General features: G+C 52.3%; 10 protein-coding genes across 10 annotated transcripts; 4 read left to right on the top strand and 6 right to left on the bottom strand.

Moving 5' to 3' along the window:
- Positions 1-22: 22 nt before the first annotated feature.
- BO80DRAFT_495277 (fanconi-associated nuclease 1) lies at positions 23-2,669 on the bottom strand (the record flags this gene model as incomplete). The annotated part of the gene is made up of 4 exons (XM_025723930.1): positions 2,155-2,669; positions 686-2,099; positions 229-601; positions 23-162 (listed from the first exon to the last, which is right to left on the bottom strand). Exons 1-4 carry the CDS (start codon positions 2,646-2,648, stop codon positions 23-25), a joined length of 2,421 nt encoding a protein of 806 aa, XP_025573301.1. The 5' UTR covers positions 2,649-2,669.
- A 172-nt stretch (positions 2,670-2,841) lies between these two features.
- Positions 2,842-3,880, top strand: BO80DRAFT_151075 (DPY30/SDC1 family protein). The gene is made up of 3 exons (XM_025713785.1): positions 2,842-2,971; positions 3,363-3,517; positions 3,651-3,880. Exons 1-3 carry the CDS (start codon positions 2,954-2,956, stop codon positions 3,736-3,738), a joined length of 261 nt encoding a protein of 86 aa, XP_025573300.1. The 5' UTR covers positions 2,842-2,953; the 3' UTR covers positions 3,739-3,880.
- A 1,245-nt stretch (positions 3,881-5,125) lies between these two features.
- Positions 5,126-6,496, bottom strand: BO80DRAFT_151012 (RNA recognition motif domain-containing protein). Its single transcript, XM_025713784.1, has 4 exons — positions 6,370-6,496; positions 6,185-6,284; positions 5,768-6,114; positions 5,126-5,709 (listed from the first exon to the last, which is right to left on the bottom strand). Exons 1-4 carry the CDS (start codon positions 6,407-6,409, stop codon positions 5,252-5,254), a joined length of 945 nt encoding a protein of 314 aa, XP_025573299.1. The 5' UTR covers positions 6,410-6,496; the 3' UTR covers positions 5,126-5,251.
- Positions 6,497-6,866: 370 nt separating this feature from the next.
- BO80DRAFT_411706 (putative PHD finger domain protein) lies at positions 6,867-10,965 on the bottom strand. The gene is made up of 2 exons (XM_025717984.1): positions 8,240-10,965; positions 6,867-8,190 (listed from the first exon to the last, which is right to left on the bottom strand). The coding sequence occupies exons 1-2, from the start codon at positions 10,684-10,686 to the stop codon at positions 7,116-7,118; spliced, it is 3,522 nt and encodes a 1,173-aa protein (XP_025573298.1). The 5' UTR covers positions 10,687-10,965; the 3' UTR covers positions 6,867-7,115.
- A 118-nt stretch (positions 10,966-11,083) lies between these two features.
- BO80DRAFT_427069 (uncharacterized protein) lies at positions 11,084-12,206 on the top strand. The gene is made up of 5 exons (XM_025719913.1): positions 11,084-11,176; positions 11,265-11,473; positions 11,539-11,547; positions 11,619-11,693; positions 11,764-12,206. The coding sequence occupies exons 1-5, from the start codon at positions 11,154-11,156 to the stop codon at positions 11,853-11,855; spliced, it is 408 nt and encodes a 135-aa protein (XP_025573297.1). The 5' UTR covers positions 11,084-11,153; the 3' UTR covers positions 11,856-12,206.
- A 7-nt stretch (positions 12,207-12,213) lies between these two features.
- On the bottom strand, positions 12,214-13,792 carry BO80DRAFT_411700 (N(6)-L-threonylcarbamoyladenine synthase family protein). The gene is made up of 2 exons (XM_025717983.1): positions 13,653-13,792; positions 12,214-13,583 (listed from the first exon to the last, which is right to left on the bottom strand). Exons 1-2 carry the CDS (start codon positions 13,763-13,765, stop codon positions 12,311-12,313), a joined length of 1,386 nt encoding a protein of 461 aa, XP_025573296.1. The 5' UTR covers positions 13,766-13,792; the 3' UTR covers positions 12,214-12,310.
- Positions 13,793-14,166: 374 nt separating this feature from the next.
- BO80DRAFT_150637 (uncharacterized protein) lies at positions 14,167-14,875 on the bottom strand. Its single transcript, XM_025713781.1, has one exon. It carries the CDS (start codon positions 14,702-14,704, stop codon positions 14,339-14,341), a length of 366 nt encoding a protein of 121 aa, XP_025573295.1. The 5' UTR covers positions 14,705-14,875; the 3' UTR covers positions 14,167-14,338.
- Positions 14,876-15,688: 813 nt separating this feature from the next.
- On the bottom strand, positions 15,689-19,721 carry BO80DRAFT_150690 (DUF3433 domain-containing protein). Its single transcript, XM_025713782.1, has 2 exons — positions 17,738-19,721; positions 15,689-17,661 (listed from the first exon to the last, which is right to left on the bottom strand). Exons 1-2 carry the CDS (start codon positions 19,467-19,469, stop codon positions 15,854-15,856), a joined length of 3,540 nt encoding a protein of 1,179 aa, XP_025573294.1. The 5' UTR covers positions 19,470-19,721; the 3' UTR covers positions 15,689-15,853.
- Positions 19,722-23,308: 3,587 nt separating this feature from the next.
- BO80DRAFT_150573 (phosphatase PAP2 family protein) lies at positions 23,309-24,582 on the top strand. Its single transcript, XM_025713780.1, has 3 exons — positions 23,309-23,448; positions 23,524-23,753; positions 23,823-24,582. The coding sequence occupies exons 1-3, from the start codon at positions 23,415-23,417 to the stop codon at positions 24,522-24,524; spliced, it is 966 nt and encodes a 321-aa protein (XP_025573293.1). The 5' UTR covers positions 23,309-23,414; the 3' UTR covers positions 24,525-24,582.
- Positions 24,583-25,266: 684 nt separating this feature from the next.
- On the top strand, positions 25,267-26,048 carry BO80DRAFT_150563 (uncharacterized protein). The gene has a single exon (XM_025713779.1). It carries the CDS (start codon positions 25,460-25,462, stop codon positions 25,874-25,876), a length of 417 nt encoding a protein of 138 aa, XP_025573292.1. The 5' UTR covers positions 25,267-25,459; the 3' UTR covers positions 25,877-26,048.
- The last annotated feature ends 290 nt before the right edge of the window (positions 26,049-26,338 follow it).

The raw sequence follows: 26,338 nt of genomic DNA, 5'->3' as shown, positions 1-26,338 counted from the left end.
AGATGACATGAGATATGATATACTAAGCAACCCGCCTCACCTCCCTCGCAACAACATTACAGACCTCAACCCTCACTCCCGCCGACGAAAGCACATGAATCCATAACCGCTGCGCATCACTCAGTCGATCATTCGCCGACTTGACCTCTACAAACATGACCTCTCCGTATCCCTCATCCCCTCCATCCTTCCCTTTCCCACCCCCATCATCCCTACCCCCATCCCCACCTCCACTAAACACTCTCCAAAGCACCAAATCCGGCACCCCACCCCCCCTAACCGCATACTCCTGCGCCAAAACTCGACAAACCCCCGCCAACCCCTCGCCCCCCAAACACCGCACAATCTCCACCAAATCCTCGACCGGAAACGACCAATCGAGACCAATCGCGCACGTCTGGCGGGGTGATTCCCGTGCATGAACTGCTCGAATGAGTGATTCGGCGGCCCCGTTGGTGATTTCGACGAGTCGGTGGTTTATGGCGGATAGACGGGTGGGGTAGAATGTGTCGGTGTGGAGATCGAGGGGGCTGGTTTGGTAGGGGGTTTGGAAGATGTTGGGGTAGGGGTGGAAGAGGATGTCGTAGAGGAGGTAGGTGAACTGTTTTTTTTTTTTGTTTTGTTTCGTTAGTTTTCTGGATTTGGGGGAAAGGATAAGGTAAAGAGGGAGGAGGGGGAGACGTACTAATGTTCGAATAATCCCACCTTCGGAGTGGTACCCCTTCCAACCACGATCTCGATACCAGCTCAGACACATACTCTCGACTCGACATTCGCCGCCATCGCGTTCATCGAGCCAGATGGTCGGACGGCCGCGTTTAGAGCCGAGGTCGGGATCATCACGCTCGATTTGGATGCCCTCGATGGTATGGGTGATTGGTTTGGCGAGCATGACGTGTCCGAAGTCGTGTTGTTCACGTTTGACCACCTTGAGGGCTTTTTCCAACTTCGTGATGCGTTTTTGGAGATCGTAGTGGTAGATGAGATGGCAGTCGGGGTCCTGGAGGCCCGTTTCGCAGGTTTGTAAGGCGATGCGACGCCAGTGTTTGCGCTGGGCTTCTTCGGTGCGGGTGTCGGAGGGGGTGAGGGCCCAGAGGTAGTGTTCTTCGAGGAGGGCTTTACGTTGGTACCAGGCGCCGCGGCGAGCGGGGTGGAAGAGGCGCTGGGAGAGGAGTTCGAAGAGGAGTCGGTGTTCTTCGAGGTGTTCTTTGAAGCGGGCTAGTGGGTGGAGGCCTTTGTGGATGATGCGGGTGTAGACCCATGCGGGGGAGAAGCGGCGGAGGTAGGCCCCCTCGCCGCAGTCGTAGATGGTGTCTTCTTTTTGTTGTTCTTGGTAGAGGAGGGTTTTCCAGCGGGGGTAGACTTTGTAGGCGAGGTCTTTGATGTGGGTGAGGAGGTCCGGGGTGGGGGTGCCGTTGAATTCGAGGATGGAGTCGATTTGATATTGGGTGCGGAGGGCGGATTCGAATTCGAGGAGGGTGGCGCGGGATGGGAAGATGGAATTGGTTCGACAGACGACGTAGTCGGGAAAGTTGCGGCGGGAGATTTTGGCGAGGATGATGGTGGTGAGGGATTTCTCGGTCCATTCGGTGGATCGGTAGAAGACGAGATGGACTCGTTCGAAGAGGGCGCGAGGGCCGGAGGCGAGTCGGATGCAGTCGCCTGTGTGGTCGAGGATTTTTTGTATGAACTGGTTGTCTCGGTTGTTGCTGTTGGGGGATGTGCCCCAGTCGAGGCCGGTTTGTTTCTGACTGGATCGTTGTAGGGCTGTGATGAGCTCTTTTTTACTCTTTCCTTGTACTTTGGCTTCTTTAGCGAGCGTTTTCAGTTCGTCGAGAAGAAGTATGGACGACGCTTCTTCTAGTGTGGTGATCTGGTCCACCTCTTCGGCGAATTTGAATTCGCCATCCTCGCCCAGGACAAAGCCAGTGTCAACAGGGACGGTGTCGATGTCGGTGGAATTTCCATCCGCAGATGGAAGCTTGCGAGTGCGGCGCAATTCGGTCACTACCCGGGGCATGTCTGCGATATCCGAGTAGTATCCTAGTCGATTGATGCGGTGCCAGGCCGAGGTTTTGCGGAGGAAGAGACGCACATATCTGACAAGTTAGCCATACCCTGGATATCTCACTGCAAAAAGGTATAAGAACACACAGATATTGGGCTTCGTAATCCAATTCCCGCCACTGCTTGAAGACTTCCATCTCCGCCGCATCGAACAAATGCGCCTCCTCATCCAGCACCGTTTCCAGCGCAAGATTGAACGCATCCACGTAAATAGAACTCCTGCCCTTCCGCCATGTGCCATCTCTTAGCCTCTGCTCGAGACTCGGCTCGTCCACTGCACGGGAAGATTCATATTCCTCGATTGCGCGATTATCAGTTTGGACGGCAGGGAGGGATGACTCGAGTTCTGTTTGACTGTTTGACGGGATTTCAGCATCATTATCAGCCTCAAGCCCAGGATCATCCAGAGGACGATAGTAATCTCGTCGATCAGGCAACGGTGTATCCGGCCCCTCTATCAACGGACTATCCGACGAGTCAGGACTGTCTTTATCGCCTCCATCCACAGGCTCACTATCCTCGATAATTCTCCGTCGCTTCGCAGACGGACGTTTCGTATCCCAGTAATCCAACAGAGACATGCTGCACAACACCACAGCAGCAGCACGCCGCAACAATACCCTCGGTCCAAACTACGATAAAACCCGGACGTGACGCGAATCGACACGAGATCACCTGACCCATATAACCCGATTCAGACTCGGCCCACTTCCATTCCGCTTTGCACTGTTTGCACCGTCATCGCAGCGCCTGGACTGTAAGCACCGCAGCAATCAGCAAGAAGAGCTCAAGGCCATGCCTGTCCAGATCCATCGAATATGACCTTATACCTTTCAAACTCTTCTTCTTCATCACACAGACTCAACCCCTAACAAACTCTATAACCATGGCCGATGAAATCCCAGTAAGAACCCCCCTCCTAGTGCCATCAGGAACCACAGCGTCTCACTCCATCGCAATCCCCACAGGCGGAGCTGCTCCGCTTTCACTTTCAATTCATTTCATTTCCAATTCCGATTCCAATTCCACCATTCAATCATTCCTTCCCTGATTTCAGTTCAATTCCAACAAACCCTTGTTCTACAATTTACCACGTGAACAACTCTACCCAAAACCTAAACCTAATTCTATCGATCAAACAGACAACCCTCCTTCCACCGCAACCACAACCTCCAACCATCCTCCCTCGCCAACCCTCCCCCCAACAACCACCACCACCGACCCCCTCCGTCCCTAACCCCAACCCCAACCCCGAAAAAGAAAAAGAGAAAGAGAAAGAAAAACCAATGGCCCAGGACTCCGCGGCAAACACCCCCGGCGGTGACTCCGCCGCCGCAACCCCCATCACCAACACGCAGGTCCGGCCCGGAGGTGCCCCGGCACGAGTATACATGAATGAGAAGATTGTGCCGTATTTGTTGGAGGGGATGAAGAGTGTTACGAAGGAGCAGTACGTATACCTATACCTGTACTTATATCTATGTTCTTGATTGTATCTATGTGGTCTACTTGTTTGGTTGGATTCGAGATTGGGGAGGGGAGGGGGTTTATTGGGATTGATGCTAACGGTAATGGATGAATAGGCCGGCAAACCCCCTCCGTGTTCTCGGCGAATTCTTGATTCAGAAAAGTATGGAGGTGGAACAGGGGGCTACGAAGACGCCGGAGTAAGGTGTTACTCTTATGGTGTTGAGGTTTTTGCTTAGGTGTTGGCGCGATGGCGTCATGAGATGGTTTGCTGCGCCGTGTGGCGCGTACGATATGGTGGATTGATGTCTGCTGTGTGCGTATGATCTTGATGATCCTGGGTGCCTGAAAGGCAGAGGATCAGCTGTGCGGTAGTGATATGGCCGTTCGTGCTGAGGCGGCGGATCTTTGACGTCGGCGTCGGCGTCGAGGGTCTGAGGTTAGGACCGTGTTCTGGTCGGGCTGTTTACCCCGGCTGGTGGTTTGCATGGTCATGCCTTACGAGGTCATGGTTGGATTGTCATGGATGATGACTTGTCCGCTTGATGGTGAGGAGTTGGGGATTGGGTATACTGTCTATGATACAGCTTATCTGCGCATTCTCTTGACAAGGAGTGATAGTTGCTGGGTATCGTTGTGTACATGACAAACTGTCAGTTGCCTATGCAATTCTACGATCTGTAGTCTGATCTGCAGTCTAACTCCAGTGAAGCAAACAGATGTATGCAACTACCCTCTGAGTGCAACCCCCCGAGATTAATCATGCAACAAACGGACATACCTGTAAAATCTCATTCTCATGCATCCCTGCTGTTAGTAATTCAATGACCAAATCCTGACCAACCAACCAGAGCATCAATCAGGTCAAGCATCAATCAGTTCGACAGATCAAACCTACCGTATCAAGTGAACTGCTGGTATTACAGGACCCTGTCACCGTCGATCTATTGCGAAGGCCCTGGCGATACTCCTGACGATACCTGGCGGCACCTGACGATACCTGGCGATACCGATACTACAACGCAAACGCTATGGCGATGGTATTGCGACACTGGTCGATCCCACCGGTGCAGAGCGGAATCCAGGCGTGAAATAGCCTCTGCAGGCTGAGCAGATTTAAAACTTCAGGCCGAATACAATCGAAAGTCGTTACGTTAAGAGAGTTGTATAAGACGCAAAGACGCAAACAAAGGCGAACAGCTGACTAGCGAGATAACGACCAAGTTCCGGAAGGTGTAAAAGTGCCGTGACCCATCTGACAATCCGAGGAATTACAACGTTAATGTCAAGCTCATTTCTTCCCTGCCGCCAATTTTCCGGTGTTGCGAGCGAATTTAACAAAAGAAAACATCAGCGTGTGATCGGAGACGGACGACACCACAGGATTCTTCTCCTTTTTTTGGTTTTTCTAGATTTTAAGTCGACTGGTCGCAAAAAACGGTGGCATGTCGACTTTGCTGGCTGACATGAGAATTGCGATGAGGACTTTTTTCTTCCCTCCTTTTGCGACAAGACAACACATATGACGCCCCGTGCGATTCCATTCGAATGGGGGTACTGAAGATTAAAAAGCCATTCCAGGAGAAAGTCAAAGGGAATGTCATAGAAGCAAAGACGTAGGGGTAAAAGGAAAGAAGCGCGGAGCCTACAAAGACCCATTACTGGGAGAGGCTACGCGCCCTGGCCCGATCTCTCCAAATAGATCAGACGACTTCACCTACCTGGCGCTATAACGGTCATCGCGGGGGTCATAAGAGCGGCCGCCGCTGCCGCCGCCGCCGCCACCGCTGCCGGCATAGGCATCCCGCGCCGGAGGAGCAGAGCCGTAGCTAGGGGGATTGGCGTCACGGTCGTAGTATCCGCCACCGCTACCTCCACGGCGTTCTTCGCGACGGTCATCACGACGCTCGTCGCGGCTGTAACGGTCCTCACGACCACCAGAGGCATAGCGGTCAATGCCACCGCTGCTACCACCACCACGGTAGCCGTAGTCGTCACGACCGTAGTCACGGCGACCACCATAGTCACGGTAGTCACGGCCGTAGTCGCGACGGTCGCTGTAGGAATCGTAGCGGCCATAGCGGTAATCGTCACCGCGGCGCCAGCTACCGCCGTAAGGAGCACGACGGTCGTCATAGCGATCACCACGGCCGCCACGGTGACCTCCACGGAAGTCTAAGAATGAAACCAGTGAGCCTAAATGGTCTGAATTGAGGGGGCGAAGAAAACTCACCACGCTTAGGGGGACCGAAGTATTTGCCAGGAGTCGGGGTCCTGGGACGGCTACGACGGGCCTTCTCGATGCTCAGGGTGCGGCCCTCGATGACCTCGCCCTGGAGACCCTCCTTGGCGGCGTCGGCCTGCTCAGCAGTGACCATCTTGACGAAGCCGAATCCACGAGACTCCTTGGTATGAGGATCGACCATAATTGAACAGTTCTCGACGTCACCGTACTTCTCGAAGAGACGCGAGATATCCGACTCGGTCAAACGCGGGTGGATACCAGTCACGAACAGGTTCGAGCCGGTGTTGAGAGCACCCTCTTCATCGTCCAAGGATTTACGGGGATCGATGGGGGCACTAGCAAAAGAAGCTCTAGTCAGTCGGCTGAACGTCAGAGCGGCCAAGCTAGCAATTCACGTCGACATACCGGTCATCCACGCGACCGTTGGGAGAACGGCTACGGGTGCGATCAGCTCGAGGCTCATCGCGAGGAGATGCGCTGCGGTCACGGGCGAAACGGGGCTCGTCTGCGAAGGCAGAAAAAGCAACAGGTCAGTATTGTTGTGATGGTGTAACCCGGCGAACTAGCTGGGCTAGAACAGCTCGACGTACCGTCGTAGCGACCGTTCTCATTGTCATATTCAGCAGACATCTTGAAGAAAATTGAAGGATAGTAGCGAATAACAAGCTAAGTGTGAGAGAAGGGGTGAGGTAGCGCGCGCGACACGAGGACCGGGCAAAGTGCTGTGAGGTTGAGAAAAATTCGACAGGCGAATCCGATAGAAATCCGACGCGGATACCAGAAAACCAGAAGAGAAGAGTGGTCCTAGCCTCCGAGCAATTCGGAAAGAATGGCGGAGGAGGGAGAAAAGGGAGGAGGGAAAAGAGGTTGGATGGAGAGAGGATGGAAATCCGGTGGTAATGATGAAAGAAGGGGGAGAAACCGGGAAAGAAGTCGAGCGCGGCGAGTCTTCCATAAGCCATTCTGGACCGCCCGCGGCTCTGCGGTCGCCAAGGCATCATTCCCATTTCCTCCCATTCCCCAATCCCCCCATGATTCAATGATTCAACAATTCAATTGTTCAATTACTCATCCGGTGAATGGGTCCATGAATACATTCTGTGGAAATTCATTACATGTGGTGTGGCTACCTAGCTACCCACCTAAATCCAGCTCTACCAACCCAACGCCTGGCCAGCCGGTTGTTGCCTCTCAGCACGGAAGAAAAGAAAAAAAAAAGCAAACATGCATCAAAAGGGGAAATCGGAGAAATGTAGTGAAAGAAGGGAGTATAAAAATGAAGGGAATGATCGCTGAAAACTCATCATATCTCCACTGCCTGTACGTGCAAATGTAACTATTTGAATCCGCGCCAGCGTCTTCGGGTTCGATGGACCTTGACACTCTGTTGTGTCGGTGCCACGCCACCATTCGCTGCTTCATTCGATCCGTCCATCAGCTCGTCATCCTCCACGAGGTCCTTCAATTCCTCCTCGTCGAGCTCACTTAACTCCTCGCTCATCCCTCGCATCACATCTCGCCCGGTCCACCGCTCTTCATGGATGGTGGTGCCAATGGGGTCGAATGGTTGCATATACCACTGTATGCCTCCTTGCGCCAATGGATATTGTTGGTCGCCTTTGAAGCTAGGTGGAGGGGTCAAAGGCTCCTTCTCAGTCTCCACCGGTTGCTTTGACGCTTGCATATCGTCTACTTTCATCTTTCCATTGTCTCCATTGATGGCTGGTTGGTCCTCAATGGTAGGCTGTACAGTCATGGGTGCCACATCGGCGTTTTGAGGCTCCGTCTCCTCCAGAACCGCTGGGGCATCATCCATATCCAGATCTTCCTGGGATTGAGGCTCCGTGGAGGTCTCTGCAGGTTGCGGCTCAACCCCATCAGGCTCAGCTGTCGGGTCTGTCTTTTCAGGCAAGTCGGCAATCCCAGCGCTATCCTCCGGTTCAGATTTGGCAGTGATATCGGATTCCTCACCCTTATGTTCTGTGCCATTCGGGGCTTCCGACATTTCCACATTCTCATCCCCAGCTTGCTCCGCTAGGGCGACCTCCGAACCTCTTCTGGACATGACACTGTTTTCCAGCATGAGATCAAGCTCCTTCAGCTCTTGTTCGAATGGCTTGCGGTTCAGCTCGCTCTCCTTCCTGATCGCATCTTCTAATGCAGGTTGTATGGCCTTGATTATCCGCTTGGCAAGCTTCCTTTTCTCGCGTTGCTCGAGGCTCAGTTCCGGGGCGCGACCACTGATCTGCATCTGCAGCTCAGCAGTATCTCCGGCTGGTTGAACCCCAATCTCAGTGGTGAACACATGAGCCAGGTCGGCGGAGAAGGTAGCAACCGATGGGTAAAAGCGTTCTTGTAGCTTTGTTCGGATAGATAACAGTCCTTGTTTGAAAATAGCCTTGCTGTCAAGCCTACTGTGATGTTAGAACCAATAGAGTAGGAAATAAGAGACATGCTTACCCTTGAGCTTTGTCGAATATTGGCCAAAGCAGCGGAAATATGGGAAAGTATACAGTGTCGACAATACCACGAAGTGTCTCCGCGTCCTTCAGCTTCTCTCTCTCTCGCTTCTTCACCTCATCACACAGCGATCTTAACCTATCCAGGTCATGGTAAAGCCTCTCGCCAAACTCAATACGCCGTTGTAGCCGCTTGTGCCCAGTAACCCCCATGGCAACGTAGTCTCTCCTCGTCATTTCCATGGACGAGAAAGTCTCTAGCTGCAATTGTAGGCGTTTCAGAAGCGCAGCTCCTCGCCTTGCCTCTCGTTTGAGGGTCCAGTACTTGCAGGCATCTTCGGCATATTGCTTCCGTTGGCGAACACCGAAGCGCTGGAGTGATGCCACAACGGAGTTCAGCACGACCTGAGGGATCACAGGAGCCCCAGACGGTAACTTCCAGATCATCTTGGGTACCGCCGGTCGCTTGCGCTTGTTTCCGCCAACAGTGAGGGTAATGCGTGGTGTATGTGTACGCTGCCCATCATCGTCCCCATGATCGCAACCAAGAGGATGTGCGGGCTCCAAGGAAAGTGCTGCGGCCTGGCTATCTCCCCAGCGGCGGCCTTGCATGGTGTTGCGGTAATACTCAATCGCCTCGGCTGTAGCGACGTCCGTCCCGTGTTCTCTGCGCCATTCAGGTGGGACGTGCTTGTCACAAAAGGCTTTCAGCAGATGCGAATCCATAACGGCCGGGGTTCCATGGCCAGACTTCATCTTCAGATAGAGCTGAGCCCTCCGTGCGCAGGTTACGTGGAATGCGACAAAGCAGTTCTTGTTGCTGCATTGGATGGAAGCACCCATCCTCTGCCGGCAGATGTAACAGTGAAGCTTCCAGCGGCTGCGAGGCACTTTCTCCACGTCAGTAATCGGTTCCATGAGTGACGGATTGCCGATAGACACTTCGGGAATCCATATGGCGCACAAAAGATGAGACCACTTCGAGGAAGTAGTCTGCTTGAAGGCGCCCTCGGTGTTGGGACAGAAGATGCAGTTGACAGATCCTCTTCCAATCAGCTGGCACTTGCGACAAAGCCATTGTCCCTCGGGAATGAAAGGCACGCCGTAGCATTCTTGATGGACCGCCAAGTCGCAGCCATCGCAGAAAACAATTGCATTGGAGTTTTCACAATCACCGTCATCACAGATAGCACATTTGCTATCTTGCTCTTCTCCCGGCCCAGTTTCGCCATTTACAGCCGCGGCAGAGCTCGAACGAGGGCGTTGTGTTTGCGGAGGTTTGGGATTAGGTTTCGGGATACGTTTCTCTAGAACGTGCCACTCCTTTTCAATCTTGGTCATAGTAATTTCAAAGACCGCAGGCTTGATCGGCTCTAGTTGATCTTCTCTTCGCTTCGCGTTGTAGTCCTCCAACCACTTCTCATCTTGCTCATCCATGTCGTACTCCACTCGGCCAACGGCCGCATTGACCTCTCCTTCCGAAGTGACGGGATTCGCCGCATCCAGATCGTCTTCTTGCGCACCGTCCGTCATCCGAATCAATCGGCGGTCATGGCGAAGGAACAGGTCGCTTTCCTGGTACCCAACACTCGCCATAGTGCGATCGACATAGTTCTGCTGACCCACTCCGGGTTGATCGTAGAAGGTAAATGGATCCCGTATGCGGAACGAGGGCTTCGGTAGCGTGAGCCTCTCCCGAGGATTCGGGCCCGGTGGCGGGACATTCTTCGGCTGCTGTGTGATCCCCAGGGCATTCAAGATGGCTTCCGGTCGACGAGGGGGACGGCCTGGCCGTCGCTTGATCGGAGACGGTGACGATCCATTGGCGTGCGCGCGGATCAACTCTGCTATGGGGTCTTTTTCATTGGTACTATCGAGACCATTTGGCGAGAGAATATGAGCGATTGACGAAGACGGAGGTGGCCGATCCACATCCTCCGAGCCAAAGACCGCAAACTTCGCCTCAATATCTAAGTCCGGGTGAAACTCTTCCCATCCTCGCTCCTCTCGCGGTTTATAACCGTCTCCTTGTTGCAGAGCCAGGGCAGCCGCTGTCGACGAACCGAAACGGCCGCGGTTCTGGCTCTTTTCTCGTCTCAGGCGGGCAGAAGGAGGTGTCGTTGGAACTGGGGGTGGCGGCGGAGGAGGAAGTTGAACAGGCTGAGGTTGAGGGTCTGGAACTGGAACCGGGGCAGTGCGATTCCGGGAGCTGGACGAATTCCGTCTGGCTGCTGGACTGGGCTTGGGCTTTGGCGGTTCTTTCACGTCGAGTTCGATGTATCTTCCCCCACCACCCGGACCGCCAGGAACATACTTGCGCTTCTTGAGTGGAGGGCCTTCGTTGGTGGTCGACTCCGAGCTCCGAGGCGGCTTCAAGGTCACCTTGGGCTGGGTTCGGGACGGTTTGTTTGGTGATGAACGTGGTTTTGCCGCTGAGACGGGCGCCATAATTTCAAGTGAGGTAGGAATCCGCGCGAATAGGAAGCCAGCTGGACAAGATCTGTTGATAGAAGGTCGGCGAGCGTACCGCTCAGCCGCAGGTTATGGGATCCAACGAACCAAGTCGCGCCGTGAAGCCAAATGAAACGAGGTCAAACGATCGAAAGAAATAGAGCATGACTCATCCAAGCCTCCAAGGTCAGAAGGGACTGAAGGGACTGAAATCAAGAGAGAACGTGGGCGACAGCAGAGAGGGGGAAGAACGCGCAGGCCGCGAGAGGGCGGGAGTTGTCCTGTGCTGGCTTATCATCGCCGGACGTTCCTTGTAAGCAACCCGCTGGCTGGTTGGCGGCTGTCGGGCCCAAAGGCGGAGAGAGCCGCTCTCCACACTCGCGTTGCACCCGCCCAGCTTCAGTCCCTCCCCAAATCTCAGCTACCCCTCGTCATTCTGCTTACCATCTACGGGTTGGCCTAGAATGAGTGGTCCCGGCGAGGAGCGGTAAGTTAGCTCTTGTCTCGAAACTCACATCCCCCACACTGAATGCCTGTCCGAGCTCTCTGGACTAACTACTGTCTGGGGCGTTTAGATGGCGCGGAGGTCGGCCATACGACCAGAACCGCCACTCGACGCAGAGACACTCCAACTCCCGCACCATGAGCGCGCACGGTGGATCTCGGGGAGGACAGAATAACTGGGGAGATTCGCGTGACCAGTTCGCTTCCGGGCCGCAGCAGGAGCAACATGTCCCCGTGCGAGGCTTTAATGCCGCGGAGTCCAAGGGAGCTCTCAAGAAAGGTACGCAGAAGCTCACCTACACGAGGCATTGACGTTGGCTAACTAGTAGCGTGCGCTGAATCTAGGACCCGGAGGTACGATTGCCCAATCGGAGGAATCTCATGATCGATCACTCGTCGAAGATCGCTAACCGTTTCCTCTCCAGAACCCAGACCGTATTACTACAAACCTCAGGTGAAGGACGTGAATAGTCGCACTAGCGGACCCTGGGGCGCAAAACGTACGTTACACATCCACTATGCGGGCGACACCACGGTAGATGCGATCAGTGCCTAACTCGGAAACTACAGCCAATCAGATGGCGAACGGGAAGGATTTCTTCCTCGAGCTTCGGAAACAAGTGACGGCCCTGCAACAGGGGGGTGCGGTTCCAGGTGGTTGACTTGATCATTCTGGTACTCTGTACAAAGTCAGTCGATCCTGGAACTGAGCCCGGGCGGTGGCGTCTCCGGCGAGGTTTGACGGTGTCTCAAGAGTCCGACATGCCTGTCGCAGCTGGGGTGAGGAGATGGGTTTTCCCTCTGGTGGCATGCTGATAAGCTGTCACGTTTGGATACCGGATTGGAACAAGGTCTGGCGCAGATACTCGTCACTGACGATTGGTGCGGTCCTGAGAAACCGGGGGGCATCACGTCTATGTAGGGTAGCACCTTCAGCTTGACCTCGAATAGTAACGACACGGAATGAGATGTAAATGATTGCGTGGATTCTGTACAGCTGCGATCTGGCCCAGTCATAGTGGTGATACATAAATATATATACAATTAGAAGTCCACTCGAAGAGTGAAGTGGTAACAGCGCTAAGTCTATCTATCATACAAGGGCACCAACACATCCTCATTTGTCTACTCGTTCCCATCCAAAAGGCCCCAACACACCACCATCTTCCTCTCGCGGATCGAGGGTCCATTTCTTCAACGCGCGAGAGGTGAGGTTAGTGTGCCAGCCTGCCTCAAACATCTCAATACCGGCCCATCCAATCATCGCAGCATTATCCGTACACAAGTAGGGTGGGGGTGCCACAAGACTAACATGCCCGAACCCGCGGGCATCCAGGAACGAGCGGAGCACTGTCATGAGGTACTGATTTGCCGCAACGCCCCCGCTGACAACCAGCGTCTTGACCTCTTTGTCGGTTCCTTTCTTAACCAAGCTTTCGAGCGCCATGATGGTGCGCGATGCCAGATGCTCGAAGCTCGAGCGCATCGCTTCACGTGCTAGGGCTATACGCTCGTCGTGGCTAATCACTTGACCAGAGGCCTCTCTCGCGGCGAATAACCTTGCCAGCGTGGCACCAATGAAGCAGAAGCTGAACTGCAATTGACGGCTGTGGGACCATGGCTCGGTGAAATTCCAGCCCCATGGGTTCTCTCGTGGAAGGAGCTCCTCGCCCCGGCTCTTCGGGGCTTTGTAGTCGGCATAATCTGCGCTACCATTCGGGAAGGCAAACTGTTCCAGCAATTTACCATACATAGTGCTCTTTGACGTCTGAAGAAGGGAGTCCGGGATGATGTCGCGGGCGGCCTTGTCGAGGGCCTCACCAAGAGCTCTGTCCGCAGTGGAAGCCATGATTTCATGCTCGGTGATCGAAGAAGACTTGACCAACATCGAATGGCCGCCGGAGATAAGGATGGAAAGGAAGGGAAATTCGGGGGTGACAGGCTGCGATAGAGCGACATCGGGGTTGCTATTCTGACCCCGATTTAAGCAGGATACAAGACGAGGAGTCAAGAGATGAGCCTGCATATGATGGACTCCAACAAACGGGACCTGCCATCCGACCGACAGTGCCTTTCCCGTATCTAGCCCAACAAAAAGATTGGACCGAAACCCTGGGCCTCTGGTGGCGCATACAAGGTCTGGCTTTCTGCGCAGCTCTGAGCTATTCGCTATATTTATCGTTTGATGTCTTGCGTGTTTCGTCTCGCATGCGACGGGCAGATGGGCGAGTGCTTTATTGACGAGGCTTGCGATGTTCTCTTGATGGGATTCGAGGGCCACGACCGGGTGGATACCCTGGTATGCGGTGGTATCGCATGTTACCTTGTCGAGAAAATGAATCTGTACCGCATTGGCCTCCTTCTCGACGATTGCGACGGATGTGTCGTCACTGGGTAGAACCCGATCATTAGCTATCTATCTTTCGCGCCAGCGGGACTTTCGGGTGGATTAGACTCACCAAGACGTTTCAATGGCAAGAGTGAGTAGCCCACGGCTCCGGGGTCGAAGATTCCACCTCGAAGCACTACACAAGCTTTTGCGCAATGCGGAGGTGGAAATTTTGCTTAACATTGGGAAGTGTGAGAGAAGAACCAAGAATGCTGAGGCAAGCTTTCCAGCGCATGGCTCGTCGGCGGGAAAAAGAGTCGGGGCTCTCGCACGGGCCATCCAACCCCGGTTGCCACTTATAGATCGCTGTTTTACAACTCTACAGTCTATTAACTCTCGTGGAGCCAAATGGAAGACAAATGGAGCCATAGCGATTGTAATTGAGTCACACCAAGATAGGCTCCTATACTAGGTACAAAACGCCAGATCATATCATCACGTCGTCAGCATAACAGGTTTCATATACACGTTGAGAGACTACTCTCGTTCCATCAAATACACTCATTCCAGTAGCCGCCATAGCTGCCGGGGACATTCAACCCTCTACGCAGCCAGTCCTAGCCCAAGATATCGTCATTCCGCTGCAGGCGCATGATTGACTTGTCACGGCCGAGTCGAAGCCGGAGGCACGCGGAGATCACGGCATCGTGAAGACCCTGATTGATACGCTCGGGTACCCGGCCCAGAGCACCTGCCGATCTGCCTTTGGTCGCTGTATTGATTTGCTGATAGGGAATAGCGCTATCAGCCACGCCTTCATTCTCGCACGATCCAACGGCGCTCTTCGCGCGACAATTTGGTATAGGTGCCGTAATACTCCTCGGGATTCTCAATTGGGGTCACACAGTGGACGGTTGGAGTGCCTTTGAATTGAATCCGTTTCTCTGCGTGGCTTGCGGCACCCCCTGAATGTTTCTTGAGGATCCCCTTGGATGAGCAGACGTTGTTATAGGAGTAGCTAGGCACTTGGAAGGACGAGAACCGCTTTGCACCCGGGCTGGCAGGGGAAATTGGAGTGCGCGGGACCGTGCTTGGAGACTTGAGGGGCAAAGGCTGGCGGGAAGCGTTCTGTGCAGCAGAGATGCTCAAAGAGAGCTTAGGTCTTGCGGTGCGAGCGTACATGTTGACAATGGTAGCTGGAGGAGAGGTAACTGAATGCAAAAATGTCCTGTCCTTGGGGAAGGGGTGGATGCAATTGATGGACAGTAGGCGCGAGGAGTAGCACGGATTATCAAGGAGCGAGTCTGATCAACAGAGCGCTTCCCAGGAGGCAGGCGTGTAAATGATACTATTATTACTCGATGACGACCCAAACAAGAAGCTCAAAACAGATAGTCGCCTGGACCAGCCAAACGAACTACTCAAGGATGAAAATAGAATGGAAACAGAAAAACCCAGCAAACCCAAAACAAATGGTGTGTCAAGAAAAGAGAAAGGGTCCTCAAGCCCTGGGCTAGCTGGGCAGCTATATAGCTGTTCGACCTCTGTCGCAGGGGGAGGAAGCCCTGGGGGTGGAGAGGGGGAAGGCGAGGGGTTGACCAGGCGATAGCGAGTGACCTATTTTAGGAAACTTGACGCTTTGCACCCATTGAAGGTCGATAATTCGTCGTCGCCCAGCAGGGACCTCGAGACTAAGTGTGATGAAGGGGTGACTTGTGCCTGGTTGTGCAGCTGCTCGGCGCTTAGGGTGTGATGAACGGCGGCCATTGGCTGCCCGTTGCCACACCCCCTCGTCCGCCGCCCGGGCATATTTGCGAGTTCTCGCAGGCGACGATCTCAAGTTCCCCTCACCATGGAAACTCTCAGCAATTCTGCAGAGACCCAAATGCCGAATGAGATGGCGGGTTGCCTTTGACTTCGGGCGTAAGCATGGGCTAGCGTGTGGAACATGGACGGCACATGCATAGAGACACACCGACTTCCCATCCCGCGACCGGACCATTGGTTCTCGTCGCTCGTATCTTGGTACTATCCCATTCTGTTCCCAGATAAAGAGGGCGAGTCCAGCGTGTGATTTCGTTGACGATGCTGCTGATCAACCTATAGGAAGCCCGTGGCTTGAGGACGGCACTCAAGGCCTGAGCAAGACCCTACACAAGTGCAATTTTCCGTTCCTGCATTCGGTGGAGGACATGGCAGAATCCTGTGATAGGAGCCGGGGCAAAGCAGTAGGGTGCCCTCATACCCGGACCACTCTAAGAAGTGGATGATGAATATTGAAGCAATTATACTCTCAACATACATCACCCATTTTGCTCTTTCTTGTCAAATTCAGATGTCACCCTTCGCAAGAGTTTTAAACCGATTCTTTGACGTAGAGGTGGGCTGCGCTATCTCGTCTGTAGTGGGTTCCTCGTCGCGACGAGAAATGTCTTCTTCCAAGACATACTTCCATTTCCCATCAGGCATCTCATGTTTGTCGAGTTTGTACCGTTTGTCGAGGTCGGCAAAGTGTTTCTCTCGCTCACCTCCACTCCAGGCGTACGTGCCTTTGAAATCATTCAGAACCCGGCCATGGATGACCCAAGGCATAATGGAGCCGATCGACCGCGGGATGCGAGGGAACCTGAACCGACCTCTTCGGGTGAAGAAGACCGAGGCTACAACACATCCATCAAAGAGCACTATGAGTAAGACGTATATAAATGATGCCAACGATGGGACCACAGCCCAAGACATGTTATAGATGATGCCGTCGTTGATCTTGGCGGGGGGATCTTGGTATTGGAAATAAGCATCTCGTTCAAGAGTGAGATCGGTGGCGAAGATAGTCCGGTATACATTGCGGGAGGCGACCTCCAAAACGTCTGCAGCAACGACTGTTGTGTTCGTGTCCAGAATGCGGTATAGATTCGCCGTAAGCGTGCCAAACCAGTCAGAGTCGCTTGCATTGTTCGTTTCTTGATGTGAGCCATTGTAGGTAACGCTGAGCGGGCTCGATAGCCTAAGATTGTAGTTCGCAAGGTTTGTCGTCCCATTTTGCAGGATAGAGTCATCGACCGCGGAGGTGCCATTCAGAGGAGCATAGTACTGTATGTACCCGTCCGAGTTGAAACCAACCGAGAAATTTTGCATGATGAGTTGAGATTCGCAGTATAGAGCGACTGCATTCTCGGATGTGGTCTGTAAATAGCCACTTCCGCTTGGGTAGGCTACCACGAGGACCGCCGGCTTCTGGCACCCATTGGAATTTTCAGATATTGGCGAGGCGAAGAAGTGGACCGTCAAGCTTTCTGACTGGCGAGTTTCGCTAGTTTGAAGTGTGTCCAGTTGGCACACCGTGTCTGATTCATTGAAGGGTGAGTACTGCCAATGAGCCACATTTGACCCGGAATCCTCTGAAAAGCTATCGGTGATCGAAAGCTCCTTGCATACTATATCGGCCCCAACACCCCTTATAGTGCCTCCAACAAGCCATTCGGATGAGGTATCTGTCCACGCAGGGAGGAAGGAGAAGCTGGATGTGGTCCAAGAAAGTAGCGATGTGCCACTGTAGATGCTACTCTTGATGGTGTCAAGTTCAGGGACTATCGACGAAGGTTGCCTGATGGCAAACGACTCATAGCTGTAATTAGATTTCATCTCTGTATCAGCCCTGGTCGGTCCAAGCTCATGCTGGAAGAGTCCACTGGCCAATATGTTCATCGCTGTGTTGAACATACACGCCACTCCTACGAGTCCCAGTAGGATGTGGCGATAACTGAACCACCTGAAGAGGGAAGCGAGAGGGTTCAGTGACCCATATTCCAACAATAATGAAGACGCGGCGGATGCACCTCCTGCCTGAAGAACAGACCATGGTTCCAGAACGCTCAAATATCGGTATATCGAGAGGCAGATTGCCCTTATGATGGAGGCAATTGCGGAGGGAATGAGTTGAAACAGTGCCGCTAGGCTGTCTGAATTGAGATATGTCAGGGAATGGAAGGCCCCATCCCTGGCACACAGCACGAATATCGTCACAATCCCGGCAAATGCTGCAATGAAAAGGAAAATCTCAAGGGCAAATATCGGGATCAAGAGAAAATGTGGCCTTGGATCGGATTTGCCTTGGAAGATCTGTCTTTGAGAGCGGGGGACTGTACACTGTCAATATAATTCCGCTATACGGCTCCGCGCCAATATCACTTGGGGATAGCGTCGGGGAAAACTCACCAGCAGATGGCTCAATACAGATGCGGGGGGGCTCGGTAGCTCGTTGCCAGCGGCAAGTATAATTCCGAAGGATGGTCCTGAGCTGCCTGGTTGATAACTCGTCAAGGTTCAAATGTGAGAGACAAGAAGCATCAATGACATCAGCCATGATACCGCACATAGATGCAATGGAGGCTGGGTCACTTCGAAGCATGTTCGGGCGGCGCGGATAGATGTAGGCCAAATACGAAACAACTGCCACCCCGAAAAGAAGGATCGCCTCAGACACAAACGACTGTACTGGGCCAACTATAATGGCCATCTGATGTGTCACATGAGAAGCCTTTACGTAGTGTGATTGACCACTGACGTCGAATATCCTGTTCATCAAAGGTACGAAGGCACCCTGGACGCTGGATTCAATCTTCGACGTCAAATCGCGATGGAGTGTTGATGGCCTCACTGGCTTCTTATTCGAAAATGAAGTGCCGTTGGTCGAAGCCACCTCTTGCAAGATGATGCCTTTGAAATGAGTGGTGTTAAGAGCGGCTTCAGACACCTCCGTAGTCGAGTTCGGATGCACATCAGCAATAGAGAGTGAACCGTTTACTTGCACCGAGATGCCAGCCTGGGAGGTCTGATATACAATCTTGCAGCCAAATCCACTGACCTGATGAGTATAATCAGAGCTTGAGAAGTCAGATTTCTGGCGATCAACATGTTCGCTGGACTTGTTGAGGCTGATATCCACCGTGACACCGATTATGTCGAAAGAAGCACATTGCTCTGTCACACTGACTCCGGATGCGCTCGGCTGCCAGTGTGAGATCTGCAAAGATGAGTTTGTAGGCGAGATGGTGATCTCTTCACTAAGTTCCAAGGAGCAGTTCTGTCCTGTTGATGGCACTTCGTAGATATTCCAGATCGGGGGCTGCGTATTGAGCGATCCGATACCAAATGATGAGGTATTGGAGGACACTTCAAGGGTTGTAGCATCGTTCACTTCCACCGCAGCACAGGATAGTTCCGCCCAATAGATAGACTGGGTAAGTTCCCACAGCTTCGTATCGTACTGAACATCCAATGGTATAGCTACCGGCGCCATGGCGTACTTGCTCGATTGTGGTTGATTATAAGCAAGGTCTCGATGGTCTCTGATTCCAGTTCCAGTCATGTTCAGATTGTCGTTGTCCGCCAAAGCTCCCTGCTCTGCTAGGTTCACCAGATTCGGCCATGTTTCAAGGTGCTGGTTGTTATAAACTGTAGCATCATCCATCTTAAACAAGCTGCTCTGCAACGAAGGGAACACGAGTTGCAGCAGGATACTCAAGATCGAGATGCAGACTGCAATCCAGTGGCGGTTCCTCATAGCGAAAAACGGGGCGGTAGTATAATGGCCGAACTCATAGTTGAGTAGGAGCACATCGGCCGAAGCGCCCTGTGGTTTGGACAGTTGAAAGTACGGTTCGAGCCGAAGGGCATCGTATTCAACAAGGGACCACAGGATGGCGATGATCATACTCAGAATGGTCGGAACATAGGTGTAGGCGAACCTTCGCGTATCGGTTATCTGGTCAGTCGAGGTAAAGAGGCTGAGGCTGCCCTGGTCGTTGCCCAATTGACGAAGATACTCCGTCAAAAGCAGCATGAAGAACATGAGGCAGGCCAGCGGGACCAAGTACTGTCGACGCAAGGTACGCGGAAGCCATCCTGAAGACCGGTGTCGAGGAACATTGAGGGTAAGCTCGGTCATTGTCCTTCGCGTCCGTGGAGAACCTAGCGTTGATAACCGAAGAAATGGCTGGCATGGAAAACCAGTCACCGCATTCAACCGCGATCCGACATGGCTGGAGACCGTTCAGGAGTGAAAAGGTCGGGGATGGGCGAACCGCAAACAGGTCATTTCAGGTTGTCGTTCGACCGATATTCGAGCGGATGGGACTTGTTCGATACTGTGTGGCTCAAAAGAGAGGGATCCAGGGTCCTCTTCCACGGAGAGGCGGGCGTGTTGCGCGAGGATCCGGGACGGCGGAGGTGAAGTCGACGAGGAATGAGATAAGAAACGAACCGGGTCGTGGTGCTTGGGAGGTGAGCCCCGGCGCCAAAACCACTTTAGAAAAATAGACAGCGTCGAAGTGGGCGCCTTGGCCCGTTTGGGATTAATCTATTGCACCGGGCCTCATTGGTACGTGTTCCGGGTGGAGTGCCCACTGGGGAGGGGGCTTTCGCGGTGGATGGTGGACGGGATGGATCATGGATGGCGAGTCCAGAAATCGCCTTACGGTCCACGACATTAGTGAATCTGGCCTGGACTTCTAGTCCTGTTTCGACGCGGGATGGAGGCCCTGAGTCACTGGTCAATCCCCTCGTCTGCCGTCAGCAGTCAAGCACCTCGGTGTACCAAAGCCCAATCAGTCCATCATCATCAGTGGTGGTGGGTCGTCATCCAAACTGATCACCGTGACAGCCCCAGATGCTATCCAGGTGTAGGCAAGATCGACAGTTCCCTGAGTGTCGGCATATCCAGGTAGATTGCATGATCACACAGTACGGTTGGAAAGGGCTCTGCAAAGGGTTCAGACAGCGGGAACCGGATCGTCCTTTCGTTGAGTTGTTGAGGTGTGACAGGCGAGAGTAACACAGAAAACTCGCGATGGCCGAAACTTGGCGAGGGAGAACTGACGAATCTTGGAATCGTGGTAAGGCTTGGTGTACGTATTTTTAGCCGCCGTCTGCCCCACCCGGCCATCCCTGCTTTCCCCTCGCGCCCTGGGGTTCCTGCTGAGGTTCAATTCCTACAAAGTTCTACCAAGTATGGCACTGCTGTCCCTTGATAGCAATGACTCTCTAATGGAGTCAATCCGCCATCATCAAGACTTACAATAAGTCACGTATAGCAAATTCAGCATTTCGAATCTTCAGACATCTCTGTCTATCCACATGGGTATCAGTTATCGGTTGAGAGAGAGTTCCAGGTTTCCAGTACTAGTATCATTTCTTCCTTACAAAATTCACCGGATTTAGAGTCTCCTTCATAGATAACAAGTCGATGCGAGGAGAAGCTCGAGATCCAGATAGGGCTAACAGACAGTCATTGCATCCAGCCGCCAAGTCTCAAATTCAACAAATAGCCCAACTTCGTGGACCCATCTGCTTCCATTTCTCTTTTTTCCAAGTCTCGAATGATAGCCTCTATATATCCACCCACGCCGCTGAGATGCATTATACGTGCGATTGCACGGTGGACCCCAAGAAGCTGGGGAGAGGGTGGCTCGATGGTACAATTTGAACTCGGCGACAGTGTGCGTGTAACAGGGAATAATGGATCACGCAGAAATCGACACCGTTCTGTCGATTCAATTCTATATTGGTTGGAAATATCGGTTGGCTCAAAGCAAATCTGAAACTCGCTAAATAGACGACGATAGTGATGAGTCAAGGTGAGAGCGTTCATGGGGTTGTCAATCTTAGGATATCCTATGAGATGAACAATGCCAGGACTAAACATGTCTAACAATTCGAGACAAGTCTTTTTTGAGTCGCTCTATCTATTCAGTTAGAGTCCTGATTAGATATTCGGGGCTGTACCGTGCATACCAACTCCGAGTCCCCGGTTATGGCTGTTGTCAGAGAGTGAGGTAATATGTGAGCTACTTCCAAGAATTGGAATTGATCACTCGATTCACTTCGAAGAAGTTTTTTGTCATCATCTTCACAACTGTCTCCGTACTTTTTATACCGCCTTTCTGCCTCATCCAGGTCGAATTTTAGAGACACCACACATCGATGGTGGTCACGCACCAGGCAGCTCCGTTGGAGAATAGATAAGCATGATGTTGTACTGGGCGATGTAGTTGTGTGTGACGGAGATACCGACCTGGGAGTAGGTTGTGGTGTCCTCACTGATAAGACCCTGACTGATTAAACTGGTCAATTAATGGTCTCCAGTAAATCGCGTAAATACTTTACGTGGAAGTAGCAAGTTCTCGATGATATACTCAGCGAATCCGTCAACTGCGTCCTTGACTTCGATCGACCTGTTCGAATCCCAGAAAGCGAAACCCTCAAAGTATGCCAGATACTGGGGTATTTCAGGACCAGTAGCATCATTTCCTAGTGGACACAGTGCTCTGTACATGAAAGAGAGGATCAACACCAGGAACGCATCTTTGGACGTGACATGATCGAATGTAGCCTGAATAAGTATAGCAGGCCGGTATCCGCCTTTCGAAGCACATCCGTGAGGGTAGCAGTTGATAAATCCGGTGAGAATAGATCGAGCACTTTGGCTTTGATGTGGTTCTAGAGTGATGGGCTCTGAGAGATTCAATTCAAATGGTGTTTCGTTTCGACTGTGTCCATCCATCGTCGTGGAATATACACTGTGGATAGTGTAGGGTGATGAGATGAAGTCAATGTGAGTTCCCATCTAAGTGAATTTATAAGTGATGCGTGCTCTGTAATGTTTCCCTATTACCTCTGTTTGACAGCCTGAGGCCTACATACCGCGGCGGTATCCTCCTGTCCTTATTTGCTAGGATCCCATCTTTACAATGACACCAAGGCTCCTTGAAATGATCATCATACTTTACATGCACGTTCTCCGTAGGCTGCCACATGTTCTGTGCCTAGTGACTCATAATTCTAATCTTTCACTAGATAGCTGAGTGGTCTCACGTGCACGCATTGTAGGGCGACACGCTAGACATAGAGGGCTCACATTTCTGGCAATTTGCTAAGTTCTTGCTGTTTTCCTGGGTGCGAACTGCCCGTATCTTAGCTAGTATGGATCCAATGCCTCAGTTGTCATGGTAGTTGCGGGAAACAGTAAATACAGATTACAGAGCTCTCTGCTCTAATCTCTAGTCTGAAATAGTAGATGTAATCGCCTGAACCAGCTATGGTTTCTGGCGAAATGGCATGGTCGTTGACATGCCCAGATCTCAGCCCTGTATGAAGCTCATGTTCAAGACAATAGGATAAGCAAGTCCCTAAATCCCTATATACAGCAGGCCTAGTACACTGGCTGCTGAATGCTCCTCCATCTATTTTGTTGGAACTTCTGATTCCCACTTCTTCCGCCTGGTGGCTGGGAAAATCAAGATTTAATTCGATGGTGGCAGTCATATCCGCCTGTCGGTTTCTTCGGGATGAACCCACACTAAATTAGGGCCCAGAGTGGCTCTCGTAGGAGGTAAATCCGGTTACTACCACGCCTGACCTTCACCGGTGTCATCCACACCTGTTCAGGAATTGTTGGTACTTGCTATCTAGACAAGGTGACGAAATTGTCTGAACTGGCCGATCCCACCTGCCTACTATGTACTGCCCTGTTTGCCCTGCAGCTGTGCAGCTCAGCCTTGCAAACAAGCCAAAACCCATCAGCCGTCAGGTGTCGACCGGCGTGTACGGCAGCCACGGATCGACGTTTGCTTCGCAGCTCCAGCCTTCGTTGTCACCCTGGTCTCTTTTTCATGCCCCCTAGTTAACTATCCGAGGTATTGTTACACGAATTCAAGCACGGTATAACCTCTAACGTCGGGGTTGAGAGGGAACATCGATTCCTCCTGTTGGGCTGTTTGCTAAGTCCGGTGACGTCAACTAGCGTATGCGAAGCATCCGCCTACAGTGACCTTCAACAACGCGGCAACCAGAGGACGGTGTACATATTTGGGGGTTTGTGTCAGTATATACCCAAATGGGTGGGCTGAAGAATATCTTAGAACCAGCTGGTAAGTCATCGTCATCTTCAATCCCAAACCCGCATCGTCCGAAAGGTCACTTACTCAATGCTATTCTTCCTGTAGCCATTGTTACCGCCTTCACCGCAGGAACACTCATCAATCGGCGCAAGACCGCTAAGCCCCTAGGTATACCAGATGTCGAGTCGCCATTGCTGGAGGCGCCTCCAGATCTGAAGCCAAGCGATGGGGTCGCAGACGAGCGCATGATCCGTAATCGTCGAACCATACAATCGCGGATTCTCGCCAAGTTTCCCTTCTTGCTAGAAATATGGTATTGGCTGCTCACATATTGGGTGAGACATGTCTTGAAATGTCCAGTGCATTAGCTGCGTAACCTTATATGTCACTAACTATGTGACTAGGTCTACCAAGGTTTACGGGCGTTTTCTGCTAGAATGATTAGTGGGCATGAAGCTATTTTCGACACCGCTGAGCATCACGCCCTTTCCATCCTCTTTTTTGAGCACCTCCTCCACCTGGATATTGAGCTGTCTGTGCAGAAGTATATCCTTGGCCAGAAGCCTTGGCTAATGGCATTGCTGGCAAGGGTATATTACTCGCACATTGTTCTTGGGGTGGTATTTGTCGTCTATTGCTATACTTTCATGCAACGGGACAAGTATCAAGCAATCCGACGCACTCTGGCATTTGAGAACGTCATTGCGTTCACAATCCTTACCTTATGGAGGTGTATGCCCCCTCGTCTGCTGCCAGAGGAGTATGGTTTCGTCGATGTCCTGCACAGCAATACAGGCGGTTCAGCCTGGACGCAGAACAAGTTCCAACTTACAATTGCAGCGATGCCTTCGCTCCATTTTGGAAACTCGATGCTCATTGCGCTCTGCTTAATCAAGTTCAGCCCCCACTGGTACCTTCGAGCTGTCGCACCCCTGTGGCCAATGCTGATGGGACTTACTATCGTTGCGACAGCCAACCATTTCATCTTGGATGCGGTTGTTGGGGCGTGTGTGACCCTCACGGCGTTCAGATTCAACTATATCATGTTGTATCTTCTTCCCGTGGAGAGGGCACTGTTCAGGCTGCTGCGCTTAGAGAAACCCTAGCCGATTAGAGGTCCCTAGAACACCGGTATATAAGAGCGGTTGTGCACAACCCTCCCTTAACACGAGAGCCAGAGGGAAATTATCCATATTACTCCTGGACCTTTGCCTCCTATGCTTTAGGAAAGTACACAATCATTACCTGAGAATGAAGCTATGCTTGGATCGATCCCGTGGCCTCCGTATAATATGTATCGTACAGCCCAGTCAAACTGAAGCAAAGCTACCCGAAGACGGATGCTCAAATGCACCTGCAGAAGACGCATCAAAGCCACTTGAGAACTCCAGACAAGCCCCGATAGCATTATAACGATCACGCATCCGCCACGACAGCACGGGCTGCTCTTTAAATTGGAAAATGTGTCTTTTCACTGGAGAGAACCGTCTAGCAAATGGGTGAATCACCTTTCATTCAGCACACGTAAGTCAAGAATAAAAAGTGGTGTAGAAACTTCCCGTAGCATACAGGATCGATAAGGGCATGTGCATTGGAAGATGGCCCGCGGGGGACGGAAGATAATATATCTATCAACTTGTTGTCTTATTATGTTGGAAGGTGGTTGGATAGGCTTGCGGTGAACGATACTAGTAGCCTATGGTTGCTTGAAGTGGTGAGTAAGTAGCTGAGGATCTGCGGACTAGAATGTCCGAGACTAAATACTATAACTCCACATATTATGCTGATTTATGACATGGATGTTTGTGATATAATTCTGTGTCTCTGGGTTGATTAGATTTTTTGTGCACTGGGAAAAAGCATGCCGAATCTACGCAGATGTCATGGGACTGACAGAGCCCAGCATGTGTTCAATATATTGGATAGGGAACTAGTTAAAGTACTCGGTACTCTGTACGGAGTAGTGGGATAGATGCGCGGTGATGGACCAGCCTCCGGTGAGAGATGAGAGAGATGTACCTACCTGATTGAGTTCACCCTCATGAGGGGCCGGAGGGGCGCGAGCGGGAGTGAGGCGCTTGTGGAATCTGTTCCCTGCTCGCGTGAGGCCAGCATTCGGAGGAGAACTGCAGGAGGTCGGAGCAGGGCCGAGGTCGAGACTCTCGCAATCCCAAGCGGAGTGGCGCCGCTGCACCCGGAGAAAGTGCGGTTCCGTGCCCGCTCTGCAACTATTGCCCCTTGCTGCCTCAGGCTGACAGGCGTTCCGTTCGGTGGCTTGGGTATGACTTTCCCTTGTTGTATGTGTCTAATGGCTACTCCGTATACTATACTGTACCTCCCAGGCGTCAGGACCTGCGTTTTTCTGTCCGTCTTGAACCTCTGCCGAGCCACAGTGGGAACAAGCCTCCCGGGGTCTCCAGGTTCGGACTCTTTTAGTCGGGGAGAATCACGCCCGTGAGTATGGGGAAGGTCAAATCCTTAGGTAAGACGAACAGACTATCAAGTCTTAGTCTCCTGCTTGTCCCGGGCCCCCCCACCGAACCGGAGACACTTCGTCGTGGACAAGCCCGTCTTATTCACGGGCGCGCCAGGTTCATCGGCCCGAGATGGGGGTAGGATTCCCATTCTGTGTGTCAGACAGAGATGTCATGTGAAGGTCGGGTACTCTGTACATTGCATTACTATCGCTCGTCTGATGTGCGGCAAGCGTTCAGCTGGAAACTCAAATCCGAAATCATCCTGTACATTGATCGCGTTCTCCGAGATCGGGTTGCAGGCCGCGTCTGTCTGCAGATGCCCCGATGAGGGTCGAACATATAGATTGGCATGGACTCGCTACTCTGCTGAAGAAATGGGATGCATCGCGACCAACCTACTCCGTAGATAACGGTTCGTTTGTCTTGGAAGCTAGGACTTTCTT

Source organism: Aspergillus ibericus (assembly GCF_003184845.1).
Source record: "Aspergillus ibericus CBS 121593 unplaced genomic scaffold BO80scaffold_32, whole genome shotgun sequence".
Classification (NCBI taxonomy): Eukaryota; Fungi; Ascomycota; class Eurotiomycetes; order Eurotiales; family Aspergillaceae; genus Aspergillus; species Aspergillus ibericus.
The sequence above is the reverse complement of the archived record's forward strand: the minus strand, read 5'-3'. Positions and strand labels throughout refer to the sequence as shown.

Bases quoted from the DNA above. Each gene is read 5' to 3' on its own strand.
- BO80DRAFT_150573 (XM_025713780.1), top strand. From the start codon at position 23,415: ATGGGTGGGCTGAAGAATATCTTAGAACCAGCTG. The intron at 23,449-23,523 runs GTAAGTCATCGT...TTCTTCCTGTAG, and splicing joins GAATATCTTAGAACCAGCTG to CCATTGTTACCGCCTTCACC. The intron at 23,754-23,822 runs GTGAGACATGTC...CTATGTGACTAG, and splicing joins ATTGGCTGCTCACATATTGG to GTCTACCAAGGTTTACGGGC.
- BO80DRAFT_150563 (XM_025713779.1), top strand. From the start codon at position 25,460: ATGAGGGGCCGGAGGGGCGCGAGCGGGAGTGAGGCGCTTGTGGAATCT.
- BO80DRAFT_151012 (XM_025713784.1), bottom strand. From the start codon at position 6,409: ATGTCTGCTGAATATGACAATGAGAACGGTCGCTACGACG. The intron at 6,115-6,184 runs GTATGTCGACGT...TTCTTTTGCTAG, and splicing joins AACGGTCGCGTGGATGACCG to TGCCCCCATCGATCCCCGTA. The intron at 5,710-5,767 runs GTGAGTTTTCTT...TTTCATTCTTAG, and splicing joins CTTCGGTCCCCCTAAGCGTG to ACTTCCGTGGAGGTCACCGT.
- BO80DRAFT_427069 (XM_025719913.1), top strand. From the start codon at position 11,154: ATGAGTGGTCCCGGCGAGGAGCG. The intron at 11,177-11,264 runs GTAAGTTAGCTC...TGGGGCGTTTAG, and splicing joins AGTGGTCCCGGCGAGGAGCG to ATGGCGCGGAGGTCGGCCAT. The intron at 11,694-11,763 runs GTACGTTACACA...CGGAAACTACAG, and splicing joins CGGACCCTGGGGCGCAAAAC to CCAATCAGATGGCGAACGGG.
- BO80DRAFT_150637 (XM_025713781.1), bottom strand. From the start codon at position 14,704: ATGTACGCTCGCACCGCAAGACCTAAGCTCTCTTTGAGCATCTCTGCT.
- BO80DRAFT_411700 (XM_025717983.1), bottom strand. From the start codon at position 13,765: ATGTTAAGCAAAATTTCCACCTCCGCATTGCGCAAAAGCTTGTGTAGT. The intron at 13,584-13,652 runs GTGAGTCTAATC...GGTTCTACCCAG, and splicing joins CTTGCCATTGAAACGTCTTG to TGACGACACATCCGTCGCAA.
- BO80DRAFT_151075 (XM_025713785.1), top strand. The intron at 3,518-3,650 runs GTACGTATACCT...ATGGATGAATAG, and splicing joins AAGAGTGTTACGAAGGAGCA to GCCGGCAAACCCCCTCCGTG.
- BO80DRAFT_150690 (XM_025713782.1), bottom strand. From the start codon at position 19,469: ATGACCGAGCTTACCCTCAATGTTCCTCGACACCGGTCTTCAGGATGG. The intron at 17,662-17,737 runs GTGAGTTTTCCC...GACAGTGTACAG, and splicing joins CTGTATTGAGCCATCTGCTG to TCCCCCGCTCTCAAAGACAG.
- BO80DRAFT_411706 (XM_025717984.1), bottom strand. From the start codon at position 10,686: ATGGCGCCCGTCTCAGCGGCAAAACCACGTTCATCACCAAACAAACCG. The intron at 8,191-8,239 runs GTAAGCATGTCT...ACATCACAGTAG, and splicing joins ATATTCGACAAAGCTCAAGG to GCTTGACAGCAAGGCTATTT.